Below are 18,584 nucleotides of genomic sequence, written 5' to 3'. Positions count from 1 at the left end.
TTTTTTTTTTTTTTTTTTTTTTTTTTTTGCGATACCCGGGCCTCTCACTGTTGTGGCCTCTCCCGTTGCGGAGCACAGGCTCCGGACGCGCAGGCTCAGCGGCCATGGCTCACGAGTGCAGCCGCTCCTCAGCATGTGGGATCTTCCCGGACTGGGGCATGAACCCGTGTCCCCTGCCTCGGCAGGTGGACTCTCAACCACTGCGCCACCAGGGAAGCCCTCTAATCCATTTTGAGCTTATTTTTGTGTATGGTGTTAGGGAGTGTTCTGGTTTCATTCTTTTACATGTAGCTGTGCAGTTTTCCCAGCACCACTTACTGAAGAGATTGTCTTTTCTCCATTGTATATCCTTGCCTCCTTTGTCATAGATTAGTTGATCATAGGTGTGTGGGTTAATCTCTGGGCTTTCTATCCTGTTCCGTTGATCTATATTTCTGTTTTTGTGCCAGTACCATATTGTCTTGATTACTGTAGCTTTGTAGTATAGTCTGAAGTCAGGGAGTCTGATTCTTCCAGCTCCGTTTTTTTCCCTCAAGACTGCTTGGGCTATTTGGGGTCTTTTGTGTCTCCATACAAATTTTAAGATTTTTTGTTCTAGTTCTGTAAAAAATGCCACTGGTAATTTGATAGGGATTGCATTGAATCTGTAGATTGCTCTGGGTAGTATAGTCATTTTCACAATATTGATTCTTCCAATCCAAGAACATGGTATATCTTTCCATCTGTTTGTGTCATCTTTGATTTCTTTCATCAGTGTCTTATAGTTTTCTGAGTACAGGTCTTTCACCTCCTTAGGTAGGTTTATTCCTAGGTATTTTATTCTTTTTGTTGCAATGGTGAATGGGATTGTTTCCTTAATTTCTCTTTTTGATCTTTTGTTGTGAGTATATAGGAATGCAAGAGATTTCTGTGCATTAATTTTGTATCCTGCAACTTTACAAATTCATTGATTAGTAGTTTTCTGGTGGCATCTTTAGGATTCTCTATGTATAGTATCATGTCATCTGCAAACAGTGACAGTTTGACTTCTTCTTTTCCAATTTGTATTCCTTTTATTTCTTTTTCTTCTCTGATTGCCGTGGCTGGGACTTCCAAAACTATGCTGAATAATAGTGGTGAGAATGGACATCCTTGTCTTGTTCCTGATCTTAGAGGAAATGCTTTCAGTTTTTCACCATTGAGAATGATGTTTGCTGTGGGTTTGTCGTATATGGCCTTTATTATGTTGAGGTAGGTTCCCCCTATGCCCACTTTCTGGAGAGTTTTTATCATAAATGGGAGTTGAATTTTGTCAGACGGTTTTTTTGCATCTACTGAGATGATTATATGGTTTTTCTTGTTCAATTTGTTAATATGGTGTATCACATTGATTGATTTGTGTATATTGAAGAATCCTTGCATCCCTGGGATAAATCCCACTTGATCATGGTGTATGATCCTTTTAATGTGTTGTTGGATTCTGTTTGCTAGTATTTTGCTGAGGATTTTTGCGTCTATACTCATCAGTGATATTGGTCTGTAATTTTCTTTTTTTGTAGTATCTTTGTCTGGTTTTGGTATCAGGGTGATGGTGGCCTCATAGAATGAGTTTGGGAGTGTTCCTTCCTCTGCAATTTTTGGAAGAGTTTGAGAAGGATGGGTGTTAGCTCTTCTCTAAATGTTTGATAGAATTCAGCTGTGAAGCCATCTGGTCCTGGACTTTAGTTTGTTGGAAGATTTTTAATCACAGTTTCAATTTCATTACTTGTGATTGGTCTGTTCATATTTTCTGTTTCTTCCTGGTACAGTCTTGGAAAGTTATACCTTTCTAAGAATTTGTCCATTTCTTCCAGGTTGTCCATTCTATTGGCATAGAGTTGCTTGTAGTAGTCTCTTAGGATGCTTTGTATTTCTGCGGTGTCTGTTGTAACTTCTCCTTTTTCATTTCTAATTTTATTGACTTGAGTCCTCTCCCTGTTTTTCTTGATGAATCTGGCTAAAGGTTTATCAATTTTGTTTATCTTCTCAACGAACCAGCCTTTAGTTTTATTCATTTTGCTGTTGTTTTCTTCGTTTCTATTTCATTTATTTCTGCGGTACACGGGCCTCTCACTGTTGTGGCATCTCCCGTTGCGGAGCACAGGCTCCAGACACGCAGGCTCAGTGGCCATGGCTCACGGGCCTAGCCACTCCACGGCATGTGGGATCTTCCCAGACCGGGGCACGAACCCGTGTCCCCTGCATCGGCAGGCGGACTCTCAACCACTACGCCACCAGGGAAGCCCTCTGTTCTGATCTTTATGATATCTTTCCTTCTACTAACTTTGGGTTTTGTTTATTCTTCTTTCTCTAGTTCCTTTAGCTGTAAGGTTAGATTGTTCATTTGAGATTTTTCTTGTTTCTTGAGGTAGGCTTGTATTGCTATAAACTTCCCTCTTAGAACTGCTTTTGCTGCATCCCATTGGTTTTGGATCATCGTGTTTTCGTTGTATTTGTCTCTAGATATTTTTTGATTTCTTCAGTGATCTTTTGGTTATTTAGTAACGTATTGTTTAGTCTCCATGTGTTTGTGTTTTTTTCCCTGTAATTGATTTCTAATCTCATAGCATTGTTGTCCGAAAAGATGCTTGATATGATTTCAATTTTCTTAAATTTACCGAGGCTTGATTTGTGATGCAAGGTGGGATCTATCCTGAAGAATGTTCCATGTGCACTTGAGAAGAAAGTGTAATCTGCTGTTTTTGGATGGAATGTCCAATAAATATCAATTAAATCTATCTCATCTGTTGTGTCATTTAAAGCTTGTGTTTCCTTATTAATTTTGTGTTTGGATGATCTGTCCATTGGTGTGAGGTGTTAAAGTCCCCAACTATTATTGTGTTACTGTCGATTTCCTTTTTTATAGATGTTAGCAGTTGCCTTATGTATTGAGGTGCTCCTCTGTTGGGTGCATATATATTTATAATTGTTATATCTTCTTCTGGGATTGATTCCTTGATCATTATGTAGTGTCCTTCCTTGTCTCTTGTAACATTCTTTATTTTAAAGTCTATTTTATCTGATATGAGTATTGCTGCTCCAGATTTATTTGCTTTCCATTTGCATGGAATATCTTTTTCCATCCCTCCTGGGGACTTTTCTCACAAAGAGATTCTTTAGCCATTGCGTCTGGTGGGCAAGTGTCTGTCTCCTGATGTCGGGGTGGGTGGGGACAGCTGCTGTGGTCAGAGAGGGCTCTGTCTCCCTTTGCAGAGATGAGGTCACAGCAGGTCACTGCAGGAACACCACGGCCCTGGTAGACTGTCTAGTCTGCTGTGCCTTCATTCACCAAATGAGGAAACTGAGGCCCAGAGAGAAGTGGGGAGGGGGGATGCTCTTGTCCTAGTGGTGAGTGGTTGGGAGACCTGGGCTGTCATCCCACCTCTATGTGGCCTGGGGCACCTTCCTCTGAGCCTCCACTTTCTTATCTGTAAAGCCAGGATGATCACACCTCCAAGGGCAGGTGTGAATGTCCTAGGAGAAGCTGGCACACCTTAGGTGCCTATTGGTGGAAGTTGTCTCTGTATCTGACTTATTGGATTGTATCTCACTCTTCCAGACTGTAAACTCCTTGAAGATGGAAGCTGTGTTTGTCTGTTGGGGAGTGCAGGGTAGGGACAAAAGACTACTACTTATTCTTAGCCCAGGTACTCCGTGTCTGGCTAAGAAAACACACCCAGAGCGGTTAGAGAGGGAGTCTGTCAAAGGACTGATGTGTACGGTAGAGGATATGCAGGTGGGTCATGGGTACAGGGCTCCACCTTTTAGAAGGTGCCCTCGCATCTTCCACCCTGCCTCGGGGATTGCTCACAGCAGCACCCTGCAGTGCCTGGAGTGCTCTCTTTGAGAGATGAAGACTGTCAGGCTCAAAGGGAACTCAGGTGTGTTGGACTTGAAAGCCAGTGCTCTCTCCACCACAGCATGGAGTTGTACCCGTCGTCCTTCCATACATCTTTCAGCAGATTTGTCACCCACGTGGCCCACCCTCCCAGGCCCTAGCCGCCTCCGAGCTCCTCTCTGCTCTCACTATCCTGTCCCCCTCAGCAGGCTGCTGCCCTCTGCTCCTTGCCTTTGGCCAAGCTCATAGAGGATCCTGGGGAGGCCTGTCCAGGCTGCCTTGACCCCTGCCTGGATCACGGCCTGCCTTTAGCCAACCATTCTTGTTTTGTTTTTGTTTTTAATTATCAGGTATACCTGGATTCTATTCCTGGCTCTCCTTTCCGATGGTATGAACTTAAGCAAGTAAATTGACTTCTCTGAGCCTCAGTTCCCTCAACTGTGAAATAGGAGTGACAGTGCCTTCTTCAGCTTGTTGTGAGAAGTTAAAGGTTGTTGGCATGTGGAAAGTAGGCGAGACCAGTGTCCCAGAGAGACTCATTTTAAGGAGCAGATTGATATGGTGGATAGACAGGTAAATTTAAATAATCATGATCTAAAAGTCTGCCCTAATTTCTCTGTGAGAATGATTCCTTTAGGATTGAGAGAGGGATCAGAGGTGGCTTACCAATGGAGGTGACTTTGAGCAGAACTTCTTCTAGTAGGATAGGGATGGGATGGTACAGAGATGCACATGGTATGGAGAGAATAGTAGGCAGTCTAAGATTGTGTGAGAAGAGAAGGGACGATGTGACAGATAAGGTAGGAGGCCAAAAGTCGTGTTAGTATCAGACCCTGGAGGTCTTTAGTACCAGGTTAAGAAATGTGGGCAGAGGGTGCCACTGAGGAGTCTGAGCAAGGAAGCAGCTTGTTTCAGGTTTGAGGTTTTAAAAGATCATGAATGGCTTGTAGAGCGGGATGGCGATGGGGGTGGGCAGTAGGGAAATGAGAGACAAGCTTCTGTCTTTTCTGGGGGAGAGAGTATGAGGGAGAGTTCTCAGACAGGCTGAGGGACTGGGGAGTGTGGGGAGGAAGTAGGTAGGGGCACCAGCCCTGGGGTCTGAGTGACTAGGTACTTGGTACAGATCTTGATTTCCTCGTCCAGTCTTGGGTAAGACACTTTACCTTTTTGAGCCTCAGTTTCCTCATCTGTAAAGTGGAATCAGTGTGGTTAGCTTGCAGTGAGATGCCCCAGAATATTAGCCCAAAACACAAGTGGCTAAGGAGATATTGCCTGGGTCTGTTCCAACCCACACTAACACTTTTTTTTTTTTGGTTAATGACCCATGACACCAAATACCTCATATAGCCTTTATTTTTCTCCACCCCAGGCTTTGCCCCCAGGTCAGCCCAACATCAGCAGCGATGTGCTGATATTATTCTGTTCCCTTTTTTCTCACTTCTGGCTGTAAGTACTTTTCCATGCTACTAAACAGTCTCCCTGCCCAGCACAGCTAACTGGTACAGGTCATTCTGATGAACTGACGGGAAATATGCCCTTGGTGGGACAGGGCCCTGGACACAGTGAACTGGCTGGCAGCCTGGCCAGGGGTACAAGAAACAGTGGATACCTGTTACGTCCCACACTCCTTAACCCATCCAGCTCTGCCTACTTAACATCCCTTCTTGGTCTGCTCCCACGCACTTCACACTTAACAAAAACGCCTGGTGAGGTGGACCTCTCAGTCTCTCCTCTCCTGTTTGTCCCACAGTGTTCTCAGTAACTGGAAGTCGACCATCTACTTATTCACTTAAGCCAAAGCCTGGGGGGTCCTTGTGTTTGGCCAAGTTCATGGGGGATCAGGGAGGCTGGGTTTTTAGGATGAAAAAGTCATTCTGGCTTCCTCCCTCACCCTCATTCCCCACATCTAATCCACCAGCAAAGCAAGCCTGTCTCCTAAATTGATCTGTTTTGTCTACTTTTCTCTCTTGCCTCAGACCAAATCAAGTCGCTGACTTCTCTCATTTGGATGCCTGCAATCTCCTCCTCTTCCAAGCCACTGCATTTTCTCTACAGTAGCCAGAACAATCGTTAAGACATTTTTCTTAAAACTCTTCTGTTTTCCCTACTAGGCCTTGTACGATCCGTCGCCTGCTCCCCTTGTGCCATGTGATCCATCGCTGTCCACCTACAGCCCTGCTGGCCTCCCCAGGTTCCTGAGCACATCACATGCTTTTGTCCGGGTCTTCCCCTGCTAGCTTTCTCTTGCTAGTATTTCAAGCCTTAGCCCAAATGTTACCTATCTGACCTATATCTCCTCCCCCGTCCCAGTTTTTCTCGCTTTTTTTTTTTTTTACTGTGGTAAAATACACATGACATAAAATTGACCATTTTAACCATTTTTAATTGTATATAGTTCAGTGGCATTAAGTACGTTTACAGTGTTGTGCCTTGCCTATCCTTCACACAACACCATCTGTAATAATACTCTGTGTGTGTGTGTGTCTTTCCCACTAGAATTAAGCTCCATGAGAACAGGGAGAGGGTTAGTTTTCTTTTTCCTTGCTACACCTGGCAGTGGTAATAGGCATTCATGGAATGAATGAGTACATGCTGCCACGTATTGAGTACTTACTGTGTGCTTGGCACTCCAAAGTCCTTTACAAACATTTCATTCAGTCTTTTTTTTTTTTTTTTTTTTTGGTTGTGCTGGGTCTTCGTTGCTGGGCGCGGGCTTTCTCTGATTGCGGCAAGCGGGGGTTAGTCTTTGTTGTGGTGTGCGGGCTTTTCATTGCGGTGGCTTCTCTTGTTATGGAGCACGGGCTCTAAGCACACGGGCTTCAGTAGTTGTGGCACGTGGGCTCAGTAGCTGCGGCTTGCAGGCTTTAGAGCACAGGCTCAGTAGTTGTGGCGCACGGGCTTAGTTGCTCCGTGGCATGTGGGATCTTCCCGGACCAGGGATTAAACCCGTGTCCCCTGCATTGGCAGGAGGATTCTTAACCACTGCACCACCAGGGAAGTGCTTCATTTAGTCTTGACAACAGCCCTGGAAGTGGTCATTGCCTCCCTTTTTACAGATGAGGGTACAGCTCAGAGAGGTTAAAGCTGCTAGAGAGGGACTTCCCTGGTGGCGCAGTGGTTGAGAATCTGCCTGCCAATGCAGGGGACACAGGTTCGAACCCTGGTCTGGGAAGATCCCACATGCCGCGGAGCAACTAAGCCCGCATACCACAACTACTGAAGCCCGTGCGCCTAGAGCCCATGCTCTGCAACAAGAGAAGCCACCGCACTGAGAAGCCCGCGCACCGCAACAAAGAGTAGCCCCCGCTCGCCGCAACTAGAGAAAGCCTGCGCGCAGCAATGAAGACCCAACGCAGACAAAAGTAAATAAATAAAATAAATAAATGTAAAAAAAAAAAGCTGCCATAGAGGTCAACCATGGTCACAGAAGCAGGGTTGAACAAACCACAGCTCTGGCAGATGAATCCAATTCCCTTTATCCTAAGGAATGTGCATTTCTAATGTGGGAAAAGGGGTTTCAAAGAGGCTACTTGGAGGGGAGGAGTTCAACCCTGGGAGAATAGAAGTTGGGTGAAACACAGAAATGCCTCAACAGAGTCAAAACTGGGCCAGTCACAACCTGTAGAAGCTCAACCTGCAGAGGCTCAACCTACACAGCCTTGACGGATTGTAGGCCTTTGGCTATTTTGCCATCTTCGGTACTTTGTTCTCTTCCCCCAGGATAGTCAGCAAAAATGGCCTGGAAATTCCAGGCCACTCCCTTTGTGTTCATATACCATGGAATGCGGAGCTGGAGAGGCTGAGGCTCTAGGACCTACTGGAAGAAAGGAAGGGAGGGAGGGAGGAAGAATGGGGTGCTGTTTAGGCCCACAGAGGAGCCTGAGAAGGTCTCTTGAAGTTCTCTTTCCATTTGTAGCCTTGGGTAGAGTCTCCATCCCTCTTCCGTAGAATGGAGGAGAGGTGGGTTAGATTAGATTAGAGCTGTGCCTGAGCAGCACCTGGGACAGACCCTGGATGTTATAACACCAGCATCGATTTATTGAGCACTTACTATGTTATTACTTTTACAGTACTAGCTCAATTAGTCATAGATGTCACAACAGGGTGTGGGTACTATTATTATCCCCGTTTTACTGAGGAGGAAACTGAATCATGAAGAGATTAAATAACTTTGTCCAAGGTCAAACAGCTAGAAAGCAGCTGAGCGCATATTCTGGCTCCTCTTAACCACCACTTGCTCTACCACTTTTGCATCTGGGTAGCTGCAAATTGCCCTCATTAGAGTTTGGGAGCCTAAGGCTTAGACAGCTGAACTGTCTTTCATAACCTTAAAGACCAGGGCTCAATAAAGATTTATTTCCAAAGCTGCTTATGTGGGGGGGGAAAGGCTTTCGACACAATTTGGGCTGGATTGGAATTGAGATAGCCGTGGAGAAAGTCAGTTCTCAGAGGTCTTGAGGAGACAAGGCAGCAGCAGTTAGTTTAAGGAGTGAAGGGCTCAGGGCTGAGGCTTTCAGCTGCCCGGGATCGTGCTAGGTGCAACAGCCCTTTTTGTCACCCATAGGTGATTTCCTTTCCCCCTTTTGTAACACCGTCTGTTGGTGTGAGTGTGTATACAGTGTTTGTCTCTTGTTGGACTGCTTAGAGGAAAGCCAAGTTCCTCCCAGGAGTGGTGGCATTTTGGATCAAAGGGCACAGATGGTTTGGTTTGCTTTTATTTAATGAGAACAGCTTTGTGTGTGTGTGGTCTGATTATGGCAGTTATGTAAAACCGAAGTTACTAGTGGTTATGTTGGGGTTGGGAGGAGTTGTGAGGGATACTTCACTTAATGTTCTTCAATGTTTTAATTTTTTATAATAAAATTTTAAAAATACATGTAATGTTTCTTGTAGCTTCGATAATATAGGTAAACTACAAAGAAAGAAGTAGAAGTTGTCCATAATCCCATTTTCCAGAGGTTACCATTACCAATATGGAATGTATTTCCTTCCACACATTTTTATATGTGTATGCTTTTTCTTTTCCACAAATAGGATGATGGGCTGTTTTTCAATCTGTTTATATTACTTGGCAATGATTCAGTAAATAAATCTCTGAACGCATCACTTTTAATGGCTTCGTCCTGTTTTATCATCAATATACCACATATTATCTAGCCAGTCCCCTACTCCTGAGTGTATGGGTTGCTCCATTGTTTGTTGTTTTTTTAATGTTATGAAGAATACAGTAGAGAATATTGTGGATCTTAATCTTTGGGTGTATTTATTATTTGGTTCTTCTCAGATAAATTCTGAGAAGTGGAATTGCTGGGCATTTCTTCTCACTTTTCTTTTTAGAGTTTTTGATGAATATTGCCTAATTAGAGCAGGAAAATGATTGCCATTTCTGACATGGAGTATTTGCCTGGGTTTTTCAGGACAGGAAGATGCCACCCAAGCGTATAACTAAGAGAAGGTCACCCCCCGAAGATGCCCTCCCCAAAAGCAAGAAGGTGAAGGGTAAGTTGGCCTTGGCCTCTACTTCAGTATGGGTGGCCTCTTGGCACCCCCAGAATCTGGAACTGGGCTCCTTTCTCCCTGAGATTTGAAGCTGAGGGGCCTGGAAGTCCAGGAACTCCACCCAGCTGGAGAGTCTCCTGTAGCTCACTGAATCCCACCCTCTGGGAATCTTAAAGGGGCAGGGACTTGCCTAAAAGCACTCAGATACTGGCAAAAAAATAGACCCTAGGGCTTTGCCCCAGGCAGTAATGCATCATGGTTAAGACCATTGACCTCCAGACTGGGTTCAAGTCCTGGCTCTGCCACTTTCTAGCTACATATAGCTTTGAGCAAATCACTAACCTCACTGAGCTTGGACTACTACCCCATTCATAAAATGGGCAACCTCACTGGGCTGTCCTGAGGAAAATGAGATCATGTCCTGGTAGCACTGGAGGGAGGTGGCTGTGGTCTCCTCTCTCCTTGGACCCTGGAGGGAGTCAGGGAGGAGAGAGAGCCACCCCCAATCTGGGAGGGGGGAATATGGACCCACACTCAGACACTGTCTGTCTTTTGCAGACCCTGGTAACCAGGCAGTGAGGGTCGTTGCCTCCCGCCGCGTTCCAGGCGCCCGCTCCTGCCAAGGTGCCTGCGGGCCGAGCCCTCCTGACCAGAAAGCCCGACCAGGTGGCTGCTTGCCCAGCGCACCCGCACCCTCTGCGCAGCCGCAGCAGTCCTGGCAGCCTGGCCACACCCCCAGGGGGAGGGGCTGGACGCCATTGGCTGTCCGGGGCTACGGGCGGTCGCTGTTGGCCACCAGATGGCCCTGTGCCGCACACTGGTTGGCGTGTTCCTCTCTGCAAAAGCCTGTGCGGGCTCTTAACTCCTACCCCTTCCTTTTCAGCTGCCTGTCCGCTCCCACATAGGAGCGGAGTGGGGGTCAGTGTACCTATGTCCAGGGGTTAAGTCACAGCCTGAGGATGCACTGCAAACTCTACTAATTATTCTGTGACCTTCTCTGAGACTCTTCCCTTTTCTGTAAAGTGGGATCCTAAGAATGGAAGGTCTCTAGCATAATGTGAGGGGCTGCAAAGCAGTCTAACACTAGTAAGCAGTCGGTAAAGGGGTAGACGTTATTATGCCCTGATTGTATGGTTCCCGACCAAGAACAACCTATCAGGAAAACTAGCTTGTGTCCCCACTGTTCTTTAACCCTCTCCACCAAGATTCATTTGCCGATATTGAGTGTCTCGTTTCCATTTCCTTCCACTCACATTAATAATGTGATCAGTTTTTAATCTGCACAAAAACCCTATGAGATAAGTACTTTTGTTATCCTCGTTTCACAGATGAGGAAACTTAGGCTTGGAGAGGTCAGATGGTCTGTGGCAGGGCAGGGGCTTGAACCCAGGTCTGTGTGATCACAGAGCCTGTGCAGTGACCTCTCCTCTCTCCCATCATCCTACACACTCAGGGGCTGTCTCCTTCACCCCTCAGTCTCACATAGGTCCCACAACACAGAACCGGGTTTGGTGCTGACGCTGGGCCAGGGCGACGTGGGCCAGCTGGGGCTGGGCGAGAATGTGATGGAGAGGAAGAAGCCAGCCCTGGTGCCCATTCTAGAGGACATCGTGCAAGCTGAGGCTGGGGGCATGCACACTGTGTGTCTAAGCAAAAGTGGCCAGGTAGGTTGGGCGTGGCACAGGATGGGACAGGGCCTGGGGTTAGTAGGGGGCTTGGGGAAGGAGCTTTGAACCGCACGCATTACTCTGTGGAGATGGAGCTGGTTAGACAAGCAGGGATTGGCCTGAACAAGAACGGATGGAGAGGCCAGGCCTTGCACTAATGGGGGCATCCTGGGCACAGGTCTACTCCTTCGGCTGCAATGATGAGGGTGCCCTGGGAAGGGACACATCAGTGGAGGGCTCAGAGATGGTCCCTGGGAAAGTGGAACTGCAAGAGAAGGTGGTACAGGTGTCAGCAGGAGACAGTCACACAGCGGCCCTCACCGAGGATGGCCGTGTCTTCCTTTGGGGCTCCTTCCGGGTAAGACTGGGTCTGGAAGACGTCATGGGGGCTGGTGGGCAGAATTAACTGGTGGGGCCCCAAAGATAACCCATCATGAGACCCCTGTTTTACTTACTGGGGAAATCAAGGCCCTGGGCAGAGCTTGGGCCCAGACCCAGGTTTCTGGCTTCTTCATCCAGGCCTGTCCACACCACTGCTGTTCCCTGGACTCTGATGTTATGATGTGTGCGTCTTGGGAAAGGGGTGGGTCAAGGATGCCTTTGGGCTGAGGCTAAGCCAGGAAGCCTACTGACCCATCTCCCTGCCTTCAACCTCCCCCCCGCCTTCCCAGCCTTCTTCCACACTTCTCAGGGGTTTGGGGGCACATCTCAGAACTTCCAGGACAGGAGAGTGTGGTTTAAAAAGCAGATACAGCATTAAAATTGTTTTTGGTACTTTAGTATTCAATTTATTTTGAAATGTCAAAAATAAAGGAATCTGATGTTTCCTCATTGGGGCTGGTTTTAAATTTTTTTATTGATAATTTCAAACACATAAAAGTAAGCAGAATACTATATTGAACTCTATCTGCTTGCCCCAACAATTATCAGCTTATGACCAAACTTGTTTCATCTTTACTCCCTTCCGTTCCCCAACTCCTTTGTTATTTTAATGCAAATCACAGACCATGTATGATTTCATTCGTAAGTATTGCACTATGTGGCCTGGCTCCTGCCCACTTCTCCATCTCCATCTGGCACCAGTGCCCTTCACCAGACAGCTCCGTGGCTGACTGCAAAGCTGGATCTGGCTGGTATGAGGCAGGAAGAACTGGCTGAAAACTCTTCTGCCCCTCCCTTCCAGGACAATAATGGTGTGATCGGGCTCTTGGAGCCCATGAAAAAGAGCATGGTGCCTGTGCAGGTGCAGCTGAGTACGCCCGTGGTGAAGGTGGCCTCAGGTGAGTCTGCAGGTACTCACTCTGGGCAGGAGTTGGAGAACCTTTTTGGGGGGCTGGCCCAGCCTTGGCCCTTACAGACAAGCCCTGCATCCCTTGCCTTCCTCTCACCCTCAGGAAACGACCACTTGGTGATGCTGACAGTTGATGGCGACCTCTGTACTTTGGGCTGCGGGGAGCAGGGCCAACTGGGCCGCGTGCCTGAATTATTTGCTAATCGTGGTGGCCGGCAGGGCCTCGGTAGGTGGCTTAGGTCCCTCTGGCGGGGCAAGTTGGCAAGCCACCCCCGGTGAAGGTCAGAGGTAGAAGGGATTCTCTGTGTTCAGGCTTGTATCAGGTGGACGTGCGGTGGTAGTTAAGGACTCAGATTCTAGAGCCAGACTACCCCAGGTTTGAATCGTGGCTCTACCAGCTACTGGCTGTGGGCCCCTGGACATAGTTTCCTCATCTCTAAACCCACCTACCTCTAAACCTACCTCACTGGTTTGTTGTGAAGTTAAATGAGTTTGCATAAAAGACTGTCTGGCACATGGTAAGTTCCAGGTAAATGTTACCCCTATGGCTGTGAGAGTCTGAGTGAGGCACTTGGACTCTCCTGGCCTCAGTTTCCTCTTCTGTATAATAGGGACAAGAGTCCCTGCCTAGCCTCCCTGCGAGGGCTTTAACAGTGAAGGAGAAACAGATGGGGCAGAGAGGAGAGGCTGTGTGTGTCTGCCACTGACCCTGGCCTGCTCTCTGCCTGCAGAACGACTCCTGGTCCCCAAGTGTGTGATGCTGAAATCCAGGGGAAGCCGGGGCCATGTCAGATTCCAGGATGCCTTCTGTGGTGCCTACTTCACCTTTGCCATCTCCTCTGAGGGCCATGTATATGGCTTTGGCCTCTCCAACTACCATCAGCTAGGTGAGTCCCAAGCCCATCGTCCAGGGTCTCCCAGAGTGACCTGGGCTCCAGTCCTGCCTCCACCCCTCATTCATTGTGCACCCTTGGTGGGGTCACCTAACCCCTCAGAGCCTCAGTTTTCTCATCTGTAAAATGAGAATATAAATACCCTGGTGTGGGGTGGGGGCCACACTGGGAGGGGAAGAAGAAGGCAGCTCCTTGGACACCCTCACGCCTGACAGCTCTGTCCTGGCCTCTTCCCCCAGGAACCCCAGGCACAGAATCTTGCTTTGTACCTCAGAACCTGACATCCTTCAAGAACTCCACGAAGTCCTGGGTGGGCTTCTCTGGTGGCCAGCACCATACAGTCTGCATGGATTCAGAAGGTAGGGCCTCCTGGTCCATCTCTGGGTTGGAGGTGGAGTGTTCCCTGGGCACAGGCCTGGCCACACACTGGAGATCGCGGTGCTTGGAACCTGGGCCTGCTCCATGGACTGGGCTGGCTGTGGGTCCACGAGGGTCGCCCCCGTCCCCCAGCGTCCTGGTGTTCTTCCACGTGTGAGTTCAATGGGGGCCTGGGGGGGTTCTCCCAGGCCTCCCCCAAAACTGAAAAGGACACTTCAGACCTCACCACCCTAGGAATGGGGGACCAGCTCCCACAGATATAAGTGCTAAATGGCCTACCCGGAGCATGCCCTCTGCTACTCCTCGTCTCTCTGCCTCCTCCACAGGAAGAGCATACAGCCTGGGCCGGGCTGAGTATGGGCGGCTGGGCCTTGGGGAAGGTGCCGAGGAGAAGAGCGTACCCACCCTCATCTCCAGGCTGCCCGCCGTCTCCTCGGTGGCTTGTGGGGCCTCTGTGGGATATGCTGTGACCAAGGATGGTGAGTGGGGCTGCCCACAGTTGGTCTGGTTGGAGTCTGGTGGTCGTGGTTCTTACCGAAGTGCCCAGTAGCCTCTGATGTCCACCATCAGATGGAGCTGAGGTGTGGAGAACACTGTTTGTGGTGATGTTGCTTTTGGCCTGATTGTCAGAAGCTCTAGCTTTGATGACAAAATGGGTAAACACGTTATTTTAATAGAAGTGATTTGTTCTGTAGAGGAGAAAAACAGCAAAGGGAGATATATCACTGAGGCCCAGACAAGCAGTAGGACTTGAACCCATGTCTCCAGACTCCTAACTCAGGCTTCTGTTTACATTTTATACCATGGTGACCCTTTTTATTTACAACCTAGTAGGTGCCGGCTTCCCAGGGGGTTGTACTTAGAATTTTATTAGAGAAAGAGGGGTTAGTAGTTGGGGTCCTGGCAAGTACAGCAGAGGAGGGTGTGGACAAGTGGTCACCAAAGCCTGAGTGGAACAGCCATGGAGGCCTTGAGAAATCCGGCTGGCAGAGGTGCTTGACCTGGGATTATCTGGGAAGAGTTCCTGAGGAAGTGGGGCTTGTACTGCACCGTGAAGGTTCAGTCCTTTATGATAAGCAAAGGAGGGCATCCAGAGCAGTCTCAAAGGCAGGTGGTCCTGGGAATGGAGGTGATATGGGGGTTTGGGAAATGGCCAGTGATTGACTTGAATGCCACGCCTAGGAGCAGGCAGAAGTTTTTGGCAGTGTGTAAGGACTGCGGTCTCTGGTTGACAGAGCTCTTCTTTGTCCATCATCTCCTTGCTTCCTCCCATCTTCCCTTAACGCCCGGAGGCTGGGACGTTGCCAGGCTGCCACAGGCCCAGGCCAAAATCCACCCTCGTGTGCCAGGCTTCTCACACTACAGAAAGGTGGGGCTTGGGACCCTGGAGATACAGCTGCCCATATTTCTGTCCTTTGTAGGTCGTGTTTTTGCCTGGGGCATGGGCACCAACTACCAGCTGGGCACAGGACAGGAAGAGGATGTCTGGAGCCCCGTGGAGATGACAGGCAAACAGTTGGAGAACCGTGTGGTCTTATCTGTGTCCAGCGGGGGCCAGCACACAGTCTTACTAGTCAAGGACAAGGAACAGAGTTGATGAAGCGTCTGAGGGCCTGGTTTCCGGCCCCCCCACCTCCCTCCTGGAACAAGGAAGCCATGATGTCTACATATTCCAGCAGGCCTCTTCTAGCTCCAAGTACTCTGTCATCTCCTGCCTTTTTCCCATCAGCAGAACAGAATGCTTCTCTTTTTTTTCCCTCCTTTCCCGGAATCATCCTGGGACCTACAGGATGAGGGTGGGATAGATGGAAGAGGGGAGGGGGGTTTAATCAGAAGGAACATTGCTGACCCCACAGCTATGTGGTTAGACCTTTCCCCCTCATCCCTATTTCCCATGGTCCTGGCTGACCCTGGTTTTGCCTATCAAAAACCAAAACTTCCTCTCCTGCGTGTTTGGTGCCCATACTCTGAGAAGTCGGGGCTCTGCCAAGCCCTGCTCTAGTCACGTGCCACTCTTCCTGTCCTTCACAACCCACAGACAGACAAATGGTACCGTCCTGAGACCCAGCTGTCATGGACCTACGCCTGGGGAAACTGGAGAAGGGGCAGGGCTACCCAGCCATGGGCAACCCCAAGCCAAATATTTGGCCCTGAACAGGTGCCCATGGGGCAAAAAGAAAAACAGTGATCCTCCGCTTGATCAAGAAAAAAGCCAGTCAGCCTTTCTCCCAGAAGCACAAAGCATTCTGCCCTTCAGGCCTTGTCTGCCCACCCATCCAACCTGCCTCACCTGCAAGCCAAGGGCCTGAAATCCAGAAAGGAAGCTATGCCTGCAGGGCGGGACCTCGGGGAGAGGGGAAGGAGGGCTTTATAAGCAAACTTACAGCAATATTGAGAGTGAAGGGAGGGCAGGGAAGAGGGTTGGAGGGGCAGAGACTGGTCCCCAGAAAGGGAAGCAGTAGCTTGTACAGAGGCTGAAAAAATAGAAGAGAATATTGATTTTTTTTTTAATGTAAAGTATTTTGGAGGGGAGAGTGAAATCTTTTAACACTTTGAATAAATTTAGAGTTTTATAAAACAGGCCACTTGTTTTCTACATGCTCCCTGCTTTTTTAAGGGAGCACCTGCTGTGTTGGGATGGGCAGAATAACCCCATGCCTGTAGCCCTGGTGAAGACTAGGGCTTCAGTGATGTCAAGAGGTCCTGGTGTGTGCCAGTCAGCTGGGGGTTTTTTTTTGTTTTTTTGTTTTTTGTATGGAACAGTGGCTGTTCTAGACAAATAAAAAAAAGTTGATTGATTTTTGTTAGGTATTTATGTTTCAGGAATCACTGGATTTTTAAAAAAATTATACTGTATATTGTGTGAGACATGGGATGGATCTTTTAATATCCTAATCCCAAACCAAGATTTTTGAGTACAGTACATCTCTAGAAATACTTATGCTAAGTTTAATGATGTACTGTATCATTTCAAAAGCTAGTATAACTAATTAAACATGATTAACTGCACAGTAACAACTTAATGCATAATGACGTAGATTTTCACAGGCATTTGAGCAACCAAATCATATAGAGCTGACCTGTCCAGTATGGTGGTCAGTACCTACATGTGGCTGTTTACATTTAATTTAAATTTGTAAAAATGTAAAATGGACTTCCTCGGCTGCACTAGCCACATTTCAAGTCCTCAGTAGTCAGAAGTGTCTAGCGCCTATGGTTCTGGGCTATGCAAATACAGAAATTTATAGAACATTTCCATAACTGCAGAAAGTTACAGTGAACAGTGCTGATATAGGAGGTTTGTATATTAGAGCAGGAAAGTTTTACTAGCACCAGGAGGATTCTTCCATATCAGTGACTCTTGGAAAAATGAATATGATGTAAAATAACTTAAAATGTATTCTGTGATTGTTTTTTTTCCTTGAACTTTTAGTTTTGATGCATGTACTATCCTGATTAGAAATTGACTTCTTAGAAGGGAAAAATCACACTTTTGATTTTAGTATTTTCTTTGTGAAGAAGCACCTGTGTGTCTGCTCTTCCCACGCCCACTCCACCCAAAAAAGTCCAGTTGGATTAGATTTACTGAAGTTTTCCCTTTTGACAATATAGCAGGTTGAAAGTGCCCTATCCTTAATAACAGCTCTTGTGGATTGGGACTTAAAGGGGCCAGGCATTGTGCCCGAGCACTTTGCATACAATAATAGCTCATTTGATCGCCTTGTGAAGTGGGAATTGCTGTCCCTCAGGAAAAAGTCCCTGAGAGTTCAAGTGTCTAGCTTGAGGCCAAGCTACCAAGTGGCACAGACTAGGCTAGAATTTAAATCAGCCTCCACCCGAGCCCAGAACCTCAGTTTCTTTTCCTTGTATTGAACATAAGAGTTATAAAGCTCTCTGTAGGTGCTTTACATATGTTAGAACAGTTTCAGGCACATAGCAAAGGCCCCACAAGCCTTTGCTGTTATGACCGTTGAACATTTTAAAGTTCCCTGTAGTTAATAATTGCCTTGTTTTTCACATGCTTAGTTTTTTGGCGTAAGTATCATTTATTCGGTGTTCATATCGCTATCAGAAGTGTAAATCCCCTTTTCTGTGTTCAAACACATCAGGTATTCTCAATTTTACCTTTTCTCCCATCCTCCTCCAACCTGAATTGGTTACTCCAAAACAAATGTAATCACCCCATATGGCTCAGCTATAAATAATATTTGCAAAGTCATAATAATGTAAATGTTAAGTGTTTTGACAAATTATAGTCAGAAGATGGAGAAGTGTGTATGTATGGGGGCAGTCCCTAAAATATCTGGGGCTTCCCTGGTGGCGCAGTGGTTGAGAATCCGCCTGCTGATGCAGGGGACACGGGTTCGAGCCCCGGTCCGGGAAGATTCCACATGCCGCGGAGCAACTAGGCCCGTGCGCCACAACTACTGAGCCTGCGCGTCTGGAGCCTGTTCTCCGCAACAAGAGAGGCCGCGATAGTGAGAGGCCCGCGCACCACGATGAAGAGTGGCCCCCGCTTGCCACAACTAGAGTAAGCCCTTGCACAGAAATGAAGACGCAACACACCAAAAATAATAAACTCCTACCCACAACATCTTCTTAAAAATAAATAAATAAAATATCTGAAACTACAAATGAATAGAAAGTATACTATTTAGGGCTTCCCTGGTGGTGCAGTGGTTGAGAGTCCGCCTGCCGATGCAGGGGACACGGGTTCGTGCCCCGGTCCGGGAAGATCCCACGTGCCGCGGAGCGGCGGGGCCCGTGAGCCATGGCCGCTGAGCCTGCGCGTCTGGAGCCTGTGCTCTGCAGCGGGAGAGGCCACAGCAGTGAGAGGCCCGCATACCGAAAAAGAAAAAGAAAGAAAGTATACTATTTAGAAATACACAGATTTTAGGGAAAAGATTTGGAAGTGGTTGCCTCAAGGGACTGGAAGTTGGGACTAGGGATAGATGGGGTAAGGGACAACTGTTTATCGTTTGACATAAATTCAAAAATTT

At 47.6% G+C, this 18,584-nt stretch overlaps 1 protein-coding gene across 14 annotated transcripts in view; it reads left to right on the top strand.

Annotated features, from left to right (window-relative positions):
• Window positions 1-17,072, top strand: part of RCC1 (regulator of chromosome condensation 1) — a 31,242-nt gene extending 14,170 nt beyond the window's left edge. For 6 of the 14 annotated variants that reach the window (XM_027109435.1, XM_027109437.1, XM_027109436.1 and 3 more), the window contains 10 exons: window positions 9,274-9,355; window positions 9,914-10,021; window positions 10,832-11,019; window positions 11,201-11,380; window positions 12,206-12,302; window positions 12,417-12,539; window positions 13,045-13,200; window positions 13,446-13,565; window positions 13,911-14,063; window positions 15,006-17,072. In XM_027109435.1, the coding sequence (XP_026965236.1) occupies window positions 9,274-9,355; window positions 9,914-10,021; window positions 10,832-11,019; window positions 11,201-11,380; window positions 12,206-12,302; window positions 12,417-12,539; window positions 13,045-13,200; window positions 13,446-13,565; window positions 13,911-14,063; window positions 15,006-15,181 (1,383 nt within the window). In that variant the 3' untranslated portion in view covers window positions 15,182-17,072. Of the gene's footprint in view, window positions 1-4,257; window positions 4,430-9,273; window positions 9,356-9,913; window positions 10,022-10,831; window positions 11,020-11,200; window positions 11,381-12,205; window positions 12,303-12,416; window positions 12,540-13,044; window positions 13,201-13,445; window positions 13,566-13,910; window positions 14,064-15,005 lie in introns of those variants that run through there. The other 8 variants (XM_027109443.1, XM_027109448.1, XM_027109446.1 and 5 more) reach the window with 5 other exon arrangements.
• Window positions 17,073-18,584: the final 1,512 nt, after the last annotated feature.

The sequence above is a fragment of the Aethalodelphis obliquidens genome, unplaced genomic scaffold (genome assembly GCF_003676395.1).
Source record: "Aethalodelphis obliquidens isolate GAN/ISIS:26980383/991018 unplaced genomic scaffold, ASM367639v1 scaffold9, whole genome shotgun sequence".
Lineage (NCBI taxonomy): Eukaryota > Metazoa > Chordata > Mammalia > Artiodactyla > Delphinidae > Aethalodelphis > Aethalodelphis obliquidens.
The sequence above is the reverse complement of the archived record's forward strand: the minus strand, read 5'-3'. Positions and strand labels throughout refer to the sequence as shown.